The sequence below is a fragment of the Gossypium raimondii genome, chromosome 10 (genome assembly GCF_025698545.1).
Source record: "Gossypium raimondii isolate GPD5lz chromosome 10, ASM2569854v1, whole genome shotgun sequence".
Taxonomy (NCBI): domain Eukaryota; kingdom Viridiplantae; phylum Streptophyta; class Magnoliopsida; order Malvales; family Malvaceae; genus Gossypium; species Gossypium raimondii.
The window spans coordinates 39046063-39059352 of record NC_068574.1 but is presented as its reverse complement, the minus strand read 5'-3'; the positions used below and the strand labels follow the sequence as shown (position 1 = coordinate 39059352).

Sequence of the window (13290 nt, the reverse complement as noted above, 5' to 3'; positions counted from 1 at the left end):
TATCTGGGCAGTAAGAAGGCAACATCTACAAGTCAATGGTAGTACTTGACATATACTCATGTATAGCGGTTATCCACCCTTGAAGTTCATTGTATGACATATCTCAATATCCGTACAAGTGCTCCATGGCCAAATGTTTAGCCCATCACGCTTTCCTTGACGACACCCTATACTTGAACTGGGCCTGCATGTTGACAATCAAGATTGATACATGAATGGTGGGCATGTCTTTCACTAGCAACATGATGCAGTTGTAGATTGTTTTCGCATCTAGTTTGTGATGGACCTGCGTCATATGTGCAACAGTTCATGTATAGGGCCCTTCCAATTTTCAAATCGCCCACAGTTGAGTCTTCTGTATAAGTACGACTCGAACCTACAGTTGTACCCTTCTTCAGACATCCACCCAACATATAATGTCGGTGTAGACTTTGCGACTTTATAATCCACCGGCAGCTTCATGCTATACTATTTGATGGAAAAAACGTAGTCTTGTTCACAAATTGTTTCCCTACGAACAACTCTTCCATTTTGGAAGCTACCACCAACCAGTGAGAAGATATTGTATCAAGGTACTTACGAAAATTTGATGCAAGTGCTGCATCAAGGTCTACACTCAACATGTGGGCCCCGAGGTCATTACGTATAGCAATGCCACAACTCAAGTTCCTGACTGATAGAGGGTGTACATCTTTACCCTCATTCGTACCTTCATCGTCAATATTGTTCGAGACCTCATCCAGATCGGGGTCACTAAAATTTTCAATCTCATGATCAGAATGACCATTATTATCGGGTCTTTCTTGACCATTTCATCAATGCCCATCACCTACATATGTATCTCTAAACAAGGACTTGGAATAGGGTTGTTATACGCAATCCCACCATGGTTTGGATTTTCGACCCCTTTCAATGTCCCTTCATAACTTGACTGTTCTGACCATCTGATGTTAAGATCAAAGTCAAACCCATATTGTTGACTTATGGAGTGACATTTTGAATGGGCTCCATATCGACTAACTTAGAAAATAACTTAATTGGTTCAGAGTTTACGTTCCCAGTCGAGTAATGAATTGTGATAATCGTCCCACATCTTCATCATTTACAAGTTCCATCTCCGCATATTTGCATGGATTTGAGGAAATTGGAAATTTATAAAATAGTCTGGACATTGTCCTTCCACAACGGAGAGCTATTTTGGAACTAATCTTTCATTTCATTTCTTTGACCTTCACATTTTTATTGAACCTCATTCCGATTTTCTAGTGAGATTCAAATACAAAACCAACTGTTGTTTGTAAAATTACTCCCTCGAAATGAACATATACGGAGAATTGGTTATTCATCTTCGATACAATATCTATTTTCTCTTCTCCTACTAATAAACATAAATATTTCCTCTCTTTTTTTTCTCTCTTGAACAGATAAAGAAAAATTCAACAAAAACCAAAGCTGATACAATTATTTGGACGGATGGGTGGGGGTATATATCTTGGGCGGTGCTACCTAACAATCCAGTGACACCCAAAAAATTATTTTTTTACTAACATTGGTGTCGCCTAACAGACCGATGACACATAAAAAAATAACTTTTATTGACACTGGTGCCGCCTGATAGGTAGGCGACAACCAAAAAAATGATTTTTTTAATTAACACTGGTGACACCTAAAAAAATTAAATTTTTACTGACATTGGTGTCGCTTGACAGATAAGCAGCACTTTAAAAAAATTATTATTTTTAACTGATACTAGTGCCGTTTAACAGACCGATGACACCTAAAAAAATCATTTTTTTACTGACACCGGTGTCGCCTAATAGATCGACAGCACCAATTTGAATTTTGAATTTTTTTTGATAACTCTGGTGCCACCTGACCAATCAACGGCACCTATTAATGTTTTTTTCTTTTTTTCCTCCCTCAATACCCATATTTTAAGGGGTATTTAAAAAAAATACACATTGATGCTGCCCAACGTAGTGGTGGCACCCAAAAAGTTATATTTTTTAAAAAATGTGATGATTGAGTCATCGTTGGGGAACAGTACCGTTGGTGCGCCAGGCGGCACCGCCGGGCATTGTGGAGAACAGGTTAATTACGTAAATAAGTTTTGACTCGGTCATTTACATAAATAATTAATTTTTTGAGTCAATTAGGTAAAAAAGTTGTATTAATCTCTTATTTCATATGAATATTATCATTATGCTACATTTTTTATATAATATTAAAAACGAGAAATGAGGTTAACACAGTTCAAACCCAGGTAAGCATGTATTTCAAAAACTTTAATCATCGTTTTAATACACCACTGATATGAGTTAGGTGACTCGTATTATCAAATAGTAAAGTTTACCTCACTTGAAGTGGTATTTATTTTTTCAAGAGTTTTTCTCTCGTGTAATTTTACATTTCCGATCGTATCCTATATGAATAATAAAAAAATTATATATAAAAGTGCCATCCTATCAGTTTTAAGGGGTGACTTGTTCAATTTGGTTAGAATTTTTTGAACATCCAATTCGCTTTAGTTTTTGAATTTTCATATTAATTTTAGATTTTGAAATTTATTTTGATAAAAATAGATCGTGTTTTATAATATTTGGACATCTTTTATAAAGTTTTAATTTTTTATAAATATTTCTAAAATTAAATTTTCGAGTAAATAAAAAATTAGTAACTATTATATAGTATTTTAAGTTAATTTTACTAAGCCCTAATCATTTTAGCAATTCATACTGCTCCCGTTTATAAATCTCTTTTTTTTCCCTTAATATTTGATATTATAGCTTTTTTTTATTTTCCCCTAATATTTGATAATCCAAATAAAATGTTCTACAATTGGTTTAATATTTTGGCCAATTACAATTTATTTAATTTAGATACTGGATTTTTGAGTTTACGAGTAAAAATATTAAAATTTATTTTAATTTTAATATTTGATTGTGGGACCAAACAAGGCACAAATTTGTGACCAAAGCATGAAAGTTAACTACGAAATAACACTGGTTAAAATTTTAATTTGTTTTTATTGTGGCATAATGACAAACCTATTCCCAAAAGTTTATCACTTTACTTTGGTCCTTTCATTTATCACCTTGCTCCACGGGCCTTTAAAATTTACTCGAACTGTATTTTTAAATGAAAATTGACTGAATTATTAAAATTTTAATAACATTAATGTAGTAAGATGTGTGATAATTTGTGTGTACTTTATTATTGAAGTGGATAATTCTTTTAAAAACTTATAAACTTTTTTTTGTTAATTTTAATAATATTTTTAAACTTTAATGAAGTACACATGAATTATTATGAGCGTCATTACCATGTTAATATTGTTATAATTTTAATGATCTAGTCAAAATTTTCATTAAAAATAATTTAACTAAAATTTTGAAAATTAAAAGTCAGTGTGATAAAAATAAAGTCAAAATAATAAAAATAAGTATTACGTTAGATTTAGGATTATACCTTTATTTTTTAAATCATGCTTAAATTTAAGTCTCTAACTCTTAAACTAATCTCTTTATTTCGTGACAAACAATAAGTAGATGCACCCAATTCTAAAATGGAATTCTTAAAATAATCTTGCATATGCATTCAGCAAAAGGAAATTGTGTAAAATATTTGGTTGTATTTTAATGAAAATTTTGAATTTTATAAATAAATTTTTTATAAAATACAATAAAATATTAAAAATAAATATTTAAAAACAGTAATATATCATTTTTATGGAATTAATATATCCATTTATAATTCTATATTACATGTGCTTCGCATTATAAATAATAAGTGTATATAAATGTGTCTGTTTATAAACGAAGAAGGTAATCGGAAAATGTCCAAAATTTTGTGAACAAAGAGATTTAGATAAAAGGAATCAAATTATAAATTTGGACGGTGAGGTAAAATAGTCATTTTATGGTTGTTGAAGTTGAATACTTATCAATCATATTGATTGAATAAGAAATTGGTTAGTATTTTGGTTCTAACAAAAAGAATTAAATTGATTTTTGAGTGAATTATTTTAAACTGATCGAATTAGGAAAAATAAATCAATTGAGTTAGTTGATTTGATTTTATAAATTTTAATATTTATAAATTTATAAATTTTAATAATTTATTTTATTAAAACTAAGTTAACAATCAAATTAACAAAACGATAGTCGATCAGTTTGATCACTTATTTATTTCTAAAAATAATGGATTTCTCTTCTTCTTTTTTCAATTTGATGGAAAGTTATTTTTTCCATATATACTTTTTTTTTATCTCATACGGTACAAAATTTTATTGTATATATATTAAAATATATTAATTTGTTTGTCTAAAATATTATTCAAAATCATCATTACTAATAATAAGTTATTTCGTAACTGAATATACTAAAATTTAATAGGGAGTAATATTGTAATTTAAAAAGGTTATTTAATAATTTATTTTTATAATATTTGGTTGAGACACTACACCAAAACTGGTCTTTAGCGGCGTTTCTTTAGGCCTTTAGCGGCGCTTTATAACGCCACTAAAGTTATTTGCGGCGCTTGTGGAAGCGCCGCAAAAAAGGCCGCTAACGAAAATCTCGCAAACGTTTGCAGCGTTTACAACCAAAAACGCCGCTAAAGATCATGTTCTTTAGCGGCGCTTAGAGAAAAACGCCACTGAAGAACATGGTCTTTAGTGGCGTTTTTATCTAAGCACCGCTAAAGAACATGGTCTTTAGCGGCGTTTTTTTCTAAGCGCCGCTGAAGAACATGTTCTTTAGCGGCGTTTTTCTATAAGCGCCGCTGAAGAACATGTTCTTTAGCGGCGTTTTTCTATAAGCGCCGCTAAAGAATATAAAAATGCCACTAGAGATCATAATCTTTAGCGGCGCTTTTTTTACAAACGCCGCTACAGAACATGTTCTTTAGCGGCGCTTTTGTACAAAAACGCCACTATTTTTGGGATTCTTTTATATTAAATTTTTCATTTTTTCAGCCCTCCTGTAGCAACAAATCAAAAGCTACCAGATCTAAACCAGCCAAAAGCAATAAATTTATATAATATTTCAAATTAAACGAATAAAATAATATTACTATCAATAAATAAAAGTGAATTCATATTATTTTTGCAAAAGTGTTAAAAGTTAAAATGATAAAAATATTTATGCAATACACTGTGACGACGGAAGTTGCGACTGAAACATCATCAGACTCTGAAGCTGCTGCTGGAGTTCGTCGTACTTTCTGCTCTGCTCTGCTTCTCTCGATGCCGCATCAGCTTTAAGTCGTAGCTGGAGTTCTTCATATTTCTTTTGAACCTCTACTTCCCTCGCTGCCGCGTCTGCTTTAAGTTGTAGCTGGAGTTCTTCATATTTCCTTTGAACCTCAGCTGTGGTCGCTTGCATCTGAGTCATCTGGTCTTTTAACCTCTGAACTTCAGCTTGAGCCTGACTCCCCAAAGCCATGTATTGCTGCGAGCTGGATCCAAAATATTGGGTTGGGCTAACGAAAGATCCTTGAAATCGAACCCGACCATACCTTTCAGGACCCAAAACTTCAGTAATAATTCGGTTATCAATGCCTTCAAGATGAACAGAACTATCACTAGAAGCAATCGCTTCGTACTCCACCTTTTTATCCTTTAGTTTTTCCTAATAAATAAATCACATAATTACGAACGCAATATATATTAAAAAACATATGCAACATAACAACAGTCGCATTACAAGCAATGAATTAAACCATTAAAAAATAACCACTATAAATAACTAAAACAAGTCAAATCGTATTAAGTAAACTTACCATTATTTCACCAGCTTCAGGAGTCATGGGAGATCCATCTTTCTTCCTATGATTTCAAAAAGTTGAAGGCGTCCAACTTTTTGACCGGACGATAGTTCCTACAATATAGTAGTAAAAATATTATTTAATAGAAAGTTATACATATTTGACAATATTAAAAAATTAAAAATACCTCCGCCTCAGCTACACATGCAAAACTTCTCAACCCGGCTGTGTGGGTGAATTTTTGCTTCTGCCTGCTGCTTTTTCCAACTTGTTCACGATACTACGTTATGAATTTTTTAGTACGTAAATAGAAAATACTATAAACCAAAATAAATTACAATAGTTTGGAAGTACGTCATACCTCGCCTTTCTTCGAATGTCAAAATCTAACCGCATCTTCCCATTGGTACCTCAACATACCCGGCGGGACATTTTGCAATTTCTCATCGAGGGTTGTTTTTGTCTTATAATAATTTTTCTTCAAAGTACTTTTATTGTCTCTCCATCTTTTTCCCAATGCCTTCTTTACATAAGCATCCGAGACCTCTAAAGCAAACCTCGCCTACAAAAAACAAAAAAACACAAGTTAATAAAGTAAATATAAATAAAGTAAATATAAATGAACCTATGTCCCAAGCATTACAGATGACATTAACATTTTGTGACCTTAATATTATCGAGGGCTTGGTTTTTGTTTCTATCGGGCATTTGATGCCATGACTCGTAGTTGATAGGCAACATATTCGGATTTCGTGCTAAAATGCCCATGTATCCTGCTAAAAGTCGAGCTTCTGATCCAATAGGCTGACCAAAACTGTTTTGTACAACTTTGACATGCTCGACTGGATCTAACTCGTATAACTCTCTAAGTAGCGTACGTCCTCGACTTCTGCGCGTCCCACCATTTTCAGCTACAAATGGTATATTATAATATAAGAATTTGAAAAACAAATCAACTATAAGTCAACACGCATGTAAATTAAATGTAAAATTACTTTGAACTTCTATAGGATCCTAAGATGTAATCGGAACATTCGAAGATCCAATTGCTGTATGTTGTTCAGTACTATTTGTGTCTGTCGAGTTTGGATCATTTTGAACAATGCTTCCCCTTAGAATTTTTCTTCTACGCATTTTATCTGCAATACACATAAAATAGTTGAAAACTTAATAACTAATTACAACAATAACAACACATATAAAATTTTTCAAGACGTAAATATAAAGTATTATGTAATTTATTATGTTATTATATGTAAGTTATGTAAGTTATTTAATTTATGTAAGTTATGCAAGCTTAAATATAAGTTATGTATTATATAAGTTTTGTAAGATATGTAAGTGGTGTATTATGTAACTTATGTAGAAAACTTATAAAATTAATACACATATATTTTATTTCTCCCAAATTTAGGACACTTATTTAGAAAAGCAAGTAAATTTAATACTAATAAATTTTAATACAAATAAATTTAGAAAACTTATATAGATATTAAAACAATATTTACAATTATTTTGAAAACTTACAAATTTTATAGTAATAAGTTTTAAATATAGGTTATATACCCATACCATATATGGGGTGATATATTAAAATATTCGTTTTAATAGATATTAAATTACCATTACAAATCTTTTTAAATTTAAAATGATACTATTACAAAAAATGAAATATAGGTTAAAATGCCCATATTAATATATGTAATATATAAAAGAATATAAATTTAAATATTTACGATATAATATTTCATCCAATATTTTAATATTTACGATATAGTATTGCAAACCGAAATATATTATGTTTTTGGCACGATTGATTGCTAGGAAACCATCTTTTGTGTTCAATTTCTAAGCATTGCAAACTCTTACCAATTAAGTAAAATATTTCATTTCAAATAAATAAAACCTAACACATGCTCATGATCTTGTGATTAAGCAAACTGTAAACGGACTGATTATGAATCAGATTACAAACCATAAATCGAAAGTTTAGAAACTGAATTCATAGTTTACAAACCACAAAATGAAAGTGGAACCCAACATTATATTTCAACAGACAATATTAAATTAAAAAATAGTGATAACTTGTAACTGAGAAAAACATATGAAAATAGACAAACTCCAGTTAAGTAGTAAAATCATACAAAAAAATCAAAGACAGTAAGAAACAAACAAAGAGTATATATATGACCTTAAAAATCATACTAAAAAACAACATGGCTTAATAAAATTCAACTTAAAAATGTAAACTCTTTACCTGGAAATGTAATCGGTTGCACCACATTTAACAGAACAGTTTTATAAACTAATAAATTAAACCCTAAACTAGACATCAGAGTTCCATACTTTGAAAACAGTACCAAAGGAGTTCAACACATAAACAGTAACAAAGCATGTGTTTTGTACCTTCAGAACGATGACGAAAACTGAAATGAAAGCAATGAAATGGATTGACCAAAAACTGGAGAAAAAAACAAAACACTATACCAAAACAGGCTTTTAGCGCCGCTAAAAGTATTTGTGGCGCTTCGACAAGCGCCGCAAAAAATGCCGCTATTGAACTCGTCGCTAACTTTGGGGCTTTTTTAAAAATAAACGCCGCTAAAGGTCATGACCTTTAGCGGCGCTTCTTCCACAAACGCCACTAAAGACCATGACCTTTAGCGGCGCTTTTTCCATAAACGCCGCTAAAAACTATGACATTTAGCGGCGCTTTTTATCACAAACGCTGCTATAGAACAAACCTTTAGCGACGCTTCTCTCAAAAACGACGCTAAAAACATATCATGCAAAAAAAATATTTTAATCAAATAATATTTATTTTTATGATAAATATTATATTATGTTTTGTTTTTTAAATTTGAACTTTAAATATACTTTTAAGGATAAATAAAAAATATTATTTAAATTAAATTTTCTATGAAAATGATAAAAGAAGGCAAATAAAGGAAGCTTAAATAATAATAATAATTAATAAAAGTGAGAAAACGTAAATAATTAATAAAAATAGTTAATTGTAAACCTCAAAATTTTGGTAAAATTAACACCAATGCAATGCAAGCCATTGTTGAGTCTAATACAAGTGAAGAAACTAAAATCGTAAGAAGAGAATCCTATTTTACTAACAGCAGTAAAATATCCATACTTTGTCCAATATTTATATCGAAAAATCAGATCAGAAGAAGCAATCTCTTTGCACACTATTTCAATTCCTAGTAAGGCCTTCAAATGTAGTTGATGAAAGCCGGCATACACATCCGATCAATCAGTTTTCAGTTTCAGAATTTCCTTGGCGGTCCTTAAACGAAAATAGGGCATAGGGCATGTGTTCCTACATAAGCATGGAAAAATCCAACTCAGTTCAAAGACAAATAACTAGATATCGTGTTTCAAACGAATGAATATGCATGTGAGAGTATCTCCAATATGTACTTCTACCTTTTGTCATATATTTAGGCAGATAGACAACAGATTTTACATCCCAACAACAACTGCCCTGAGTACTAGAGTTTAATCACAGAAAAATCAAAATAAAACATGAACAAGAAGGATAAAAAATAGTTCCATGTACTTACCTGCTCAAAACAAAGACTTAAGCCTCTGCTATAGAAGTATATATAGAATACATAAACATGCCACAATCAAACCTGTACATAGAGAAAATTGTTTAGGGGGAAAAATTCAAATTCTAAAAGGCATATGACACCACGAAACTAGCAGTGCAAATTAATAATTGAATTCACCAAATATTTGGAACCAATTGCAATAAATAGTTAGTATAAAAAGACTCAGATACCTATAAAGCTACCTCACAATCAATTACTACACAATATAAGTTATTTTGTTTAAGAAATAAGCTTATGAAGAACAAGTACTTCGAGTACTGCTCCCTATCATATACCTGACTAAGAAGTTTTGGTTTGTCTTTTGTTGAAAATGTAACTTCATGCATGGGCCTGCATCAGTACCAAAGAATGTAAATTTCACCATCGAAATGGATAGAAAGTATTTATAAAGCTTCACCAAAAATGACAGAAGCATCGGTATGTGAATGGTAAAGCAGGAAGATGAAAACTAAATATGATGAATAAACTTGCAAAAACACACCTAAAACTGAAGTCAACTAAAGATGGTGGTGAAGGATTGCTCTGAGGTAAGAAAGTTGAACTTTGGCAGGGCCTTATCAGTTAATGCACTCCTAAATAATTTAAAGATCCAATACATAATATTCAAAAAGTATATGATGATCAAGTCCAAAAAAACCAAACTACCACTAACTTAACCAAAATTTTTGTATAAAAAAACAGCCCTCACCTAAGGACATGTTAAGGCATAAATAAATAGTTAAATACCGGGAAAGATGTGAACTGTCAAGTAAAGAACTATCTCCATCTTGATCCTTAGACTTATTTGCTTCAAGTGCAAGGGCTTCAAGATTAGGCGATGAGCCAAAGGCAGGTGGTGGATGTATGCTGACAATTGAAAAGCCAGCTAGAATTGTCAGCATCATTAACAATACAGTTAATGTCCAAAGTGAAAATAAAAGCAAACCTCTGTCTGTTAGTATTTTGAAGAATTTTGAGCAGACTCCTCGCACAGGGGGTTTGAAAGAGTGGAATCAGCTCAATTAGATGTAGATTGGACCTACACAAGTAGGCAACCATCATGAGACATTTGACTATAAACAAAGTACAGTACATTTAAGAACAATCAAGAGCTGGAACCAATAGATTATGACATTTAGATGACACGGTAATGCTGGCAGTATGGGAAAGAAGGGAAGTTGGTTTTCTGCAATTAAAAAAATTTTCTTTGCTGCTCATAGCAATTTAGTGTGACGTTGTTTTATCCCTAAATTATACATAGTAGCATTTTTTTTCTTTTGTAGGTTGTCCTTTTTTTTTTCACCGACAAATATTTATATCTATACTAATATTTAAAATTTTATCAAGTTAATTTTATTTTTATGAAGTGATAGATATTAAGATAATTTTATATTTTCATATAAAATCTAAAAATATATGGGTCAACATTTTGTCTACTTCTAGGAGAATTTTTAAACTCCATAAGCAAAGATTTAGTTCATGGCACATGCTTGTTTTAATTTATTTTAATTTTTTAGGACACATGATAGCATTTCAACGCTGTAAAAACTCCACCAGCAATTGACTAAATAATTTCTCAAAATATATTTATAGGACTCAAACTCAAAATATTATAGTTTTAATAACTCAAGTATTACCATATTTAATTATTATATCAATTTCATTCATGTCGTGCATGTATATAATCTAATATATATATACACGTAGGTATGTATGAATGATAAATGGGATTGTATCACAAAAGTCTTGGATAAAAAGAAGTCAAAATGATTTCGTTTTAGGGAAATGATAATGAGAGGGAAACTTGTGATTTTATTCACCTTTTTCGGTGTGAGAACCTCTACTTCACTGCTACCATTATCATACCCAAGTGAGGGAAATAGAAAAAGAAAATACGGTTGTCTAAAAATTCAAATATAAACTTATTAGATTGTCTTAAATTAATAAAATTAATTTGTGGTTTTCAAGAAAAAACATTTTTTAGGATAAGGAAAAATTTATAAATATAAAAATTCTAAAATAATAAAAATAAATAAATTAAGTTCCGAATCTGGAAAGGGAAGACTTTACCTTGGCCTGCGGCTTCTAAGAGAACATTCACAGATTCCTCACCAGTCCACCACCTATATTTGTAAAGTTGATAATCACATTCATTCATACTTTGCTGCTCATAGCAAGCACCTGCTACAAGACACTTTAATGAGGAATAAATCAAGGAAAATATAACAAAGGTATCCACTTACGATTCTTCTACATTAATAACTTTAATAGCAACTTACTTGTTCAGTTCCTTGTCAAACCTGAAAATCAGGAAAGGCATCAGCTATCCATCTCAACTTTAATAGCCAAGTAGATTTTACACCAAAGGAAGGTAAACCATTGCAATCAGAATTCACAAGTAAAACATAGACAACAATAAAAAAAATTCCAATTTTTGCTATTACAATTCCAGACAATTTCTTTTCATGATAAACAAGAATGCTATATCAAAACATAGCATATATGATAAGTTAAAATGTATTTTTCAATCTTGAGATCATATATATATATATAGGTTAGTAAATGATGGGTTTCATTTCAGTTATAGATTATCAGTTAAATTTATTCTTTTCTGCCTTTTTAAGAAACAGTTTCAGCAAAAGTTGTTCTCTTGATGGAAATGTATGCATTCCAGCAGAAACAGCAGTCCTTACCGCCCATGTGTGATACGGTGCACATACTTGAGCATAAGCTGTTGAAGCTGTGTTTCTCAATGAGTAATCCATACAACAGCAAAAACAACAAAAAGAGGTTCTCAATGAGTAATCCATACAACAGCAAAAACAACAAAATGAGTAATCCATACAACAACAAGCACTTAGAGATGCTCGCATTCAAGGATAATACCAGGATTCCCTCGAGAGAAAAATAAAGAGTTAAAGATGGAAGGGCATATAACGTACTTGGATGACAAAATTTGTTCAAATAAAGCTCGTACGAGGTGAAGACCCTGTCTAACACGACGCAGATCACGCGAAGGGCCTCTTTGTTTTTTCACTGCCCATTACCTTCATCTGCATCAACTATATTTTCTAAAGTGGCAAACCTCTTTGATGCTTCCACAAGATTACCTACCTGATTTAAACCATCCAAACATCATCAATTAATAAATTAAATTTTCAGTGATTGGTTCCAAATAGAGAGGGGGAAATCAAATAAACCTTGGCAACGTACTCCATCTCCGCGAATTTGAAGGCGAGACCGAGGGAGTTAAAAAGAACAGAAACCAAAGAACAAGCATCACAGAACGCCAGCAATATTTGGAGTTGAAATTTGAAGTTGGAGGAAGAGACAAAAAACCCTTGTGAGTTTGGGTTTGCTGGTTTGTTTACAAAAAAAAAAAAGATCTTGGGGCATGGAAAAGAGAGTGAAGAAGCACCCAGAACTGGCTTCAGCTCTCTATATATAAACAAGAAGGAAAGAAAGATATAAAAAGAAGAAGAAGAAGAAGAAGAAAGAGGCATGAAATTTAAGAACTGATTTTAGGGGTTGCTCAGTAAGAATTAGGTGTTTTGAGGATACCGATTTTAGGGGGAAAAGTAGAAATCTAGTCAATCAACACAAAATTTTTAGGGATACCGATTTTAGGGGAAAAAGTTGGGGATTTCGGAGGGAGGGAAGAGTTTTATAAAATGGCGCTTTTTTTAAGTGAAAATAAAAATCTTGCGCGATTTTATAAAAACGCCGCTATTGCTTATCTTTAGCGGTGTTTTTACAAAAGCGCCGCAAAATTATTTCATTTTGAACAAAACAACGCTGTTTTACTATTCTAAAATTTTTTATTTTGTTTTTTATAAATTGATTTATTTTTTACGGCGTTTTTTATAAAAACGCCGCTATTTCATTTTTATCAAAATGACACCGTTTTGGTATGCTAAAT

The 13290-nt window shown here is 31.4% G+C and overlaps 1 protein-coding gene and 1 long non-coding RNA gene across 12 annotated transcripts; both read right to left on the bottom strand.

The window, feature by feature from the left end:
* Nucleotides 1-5141: 5141 nt before the first annotated feature.
* Nucleotides 5142-5881, bottom strand: LOC128033966 (uncharacterized). Its single transcript, XM_052622463.1, has 2 exons — nucleotides 5782-5881; nucleotides 5142-5630 (listed from the first exon to the last, which is right to left on the bottom strand). Exons 1-2 carry the CDS (start codon nucleotides 5806-5808, stop codon nucleotides 5142-5144), a joined length of 516 nt encoding a protein of 171 aa, XP_052478423.1. The 5' UTR covers nucleotides 5809-5881.
* Nucleotides 5882-8776: 2895 nt separating this feature from the next.
* LOC105778292 (uncharacterized) lies at nucleotides 8777-13032 on the bottom strand. Of its 11 annotated transcripts, none has more exons than XR_008190161.1 (11): nucleotides 12572-13032; nucleotides 12314-12485; nucleotides 12065-12111; nucleotides 11651-11707; nucleotides 11442-11555; nucleotides 10318-10410; nucleotides 10119-10238; nucleotides 9874-9964; nucleotides 9668-9722; nucleotides 9205-9413; nucleotides 8777-9097 (listed from the first exon to the last, which is right to left on the bottom strand). It is a non-coding gene; the product is annotated as an uncharacterized LOC105778292 (long non-coding RNA). The 11 variants fall into 11 exon arrangements; XR_008190158.1 differs by having other exon boundaries at nucleotides 11442-11552; XR_008190159.1 differs by having other exon boundaries at nucleotides 11651-11671; nucleotides 12572-13031.
* Between the last annotated feature and the right edge of the window lie 258 nt (nucleotides 13033-13290).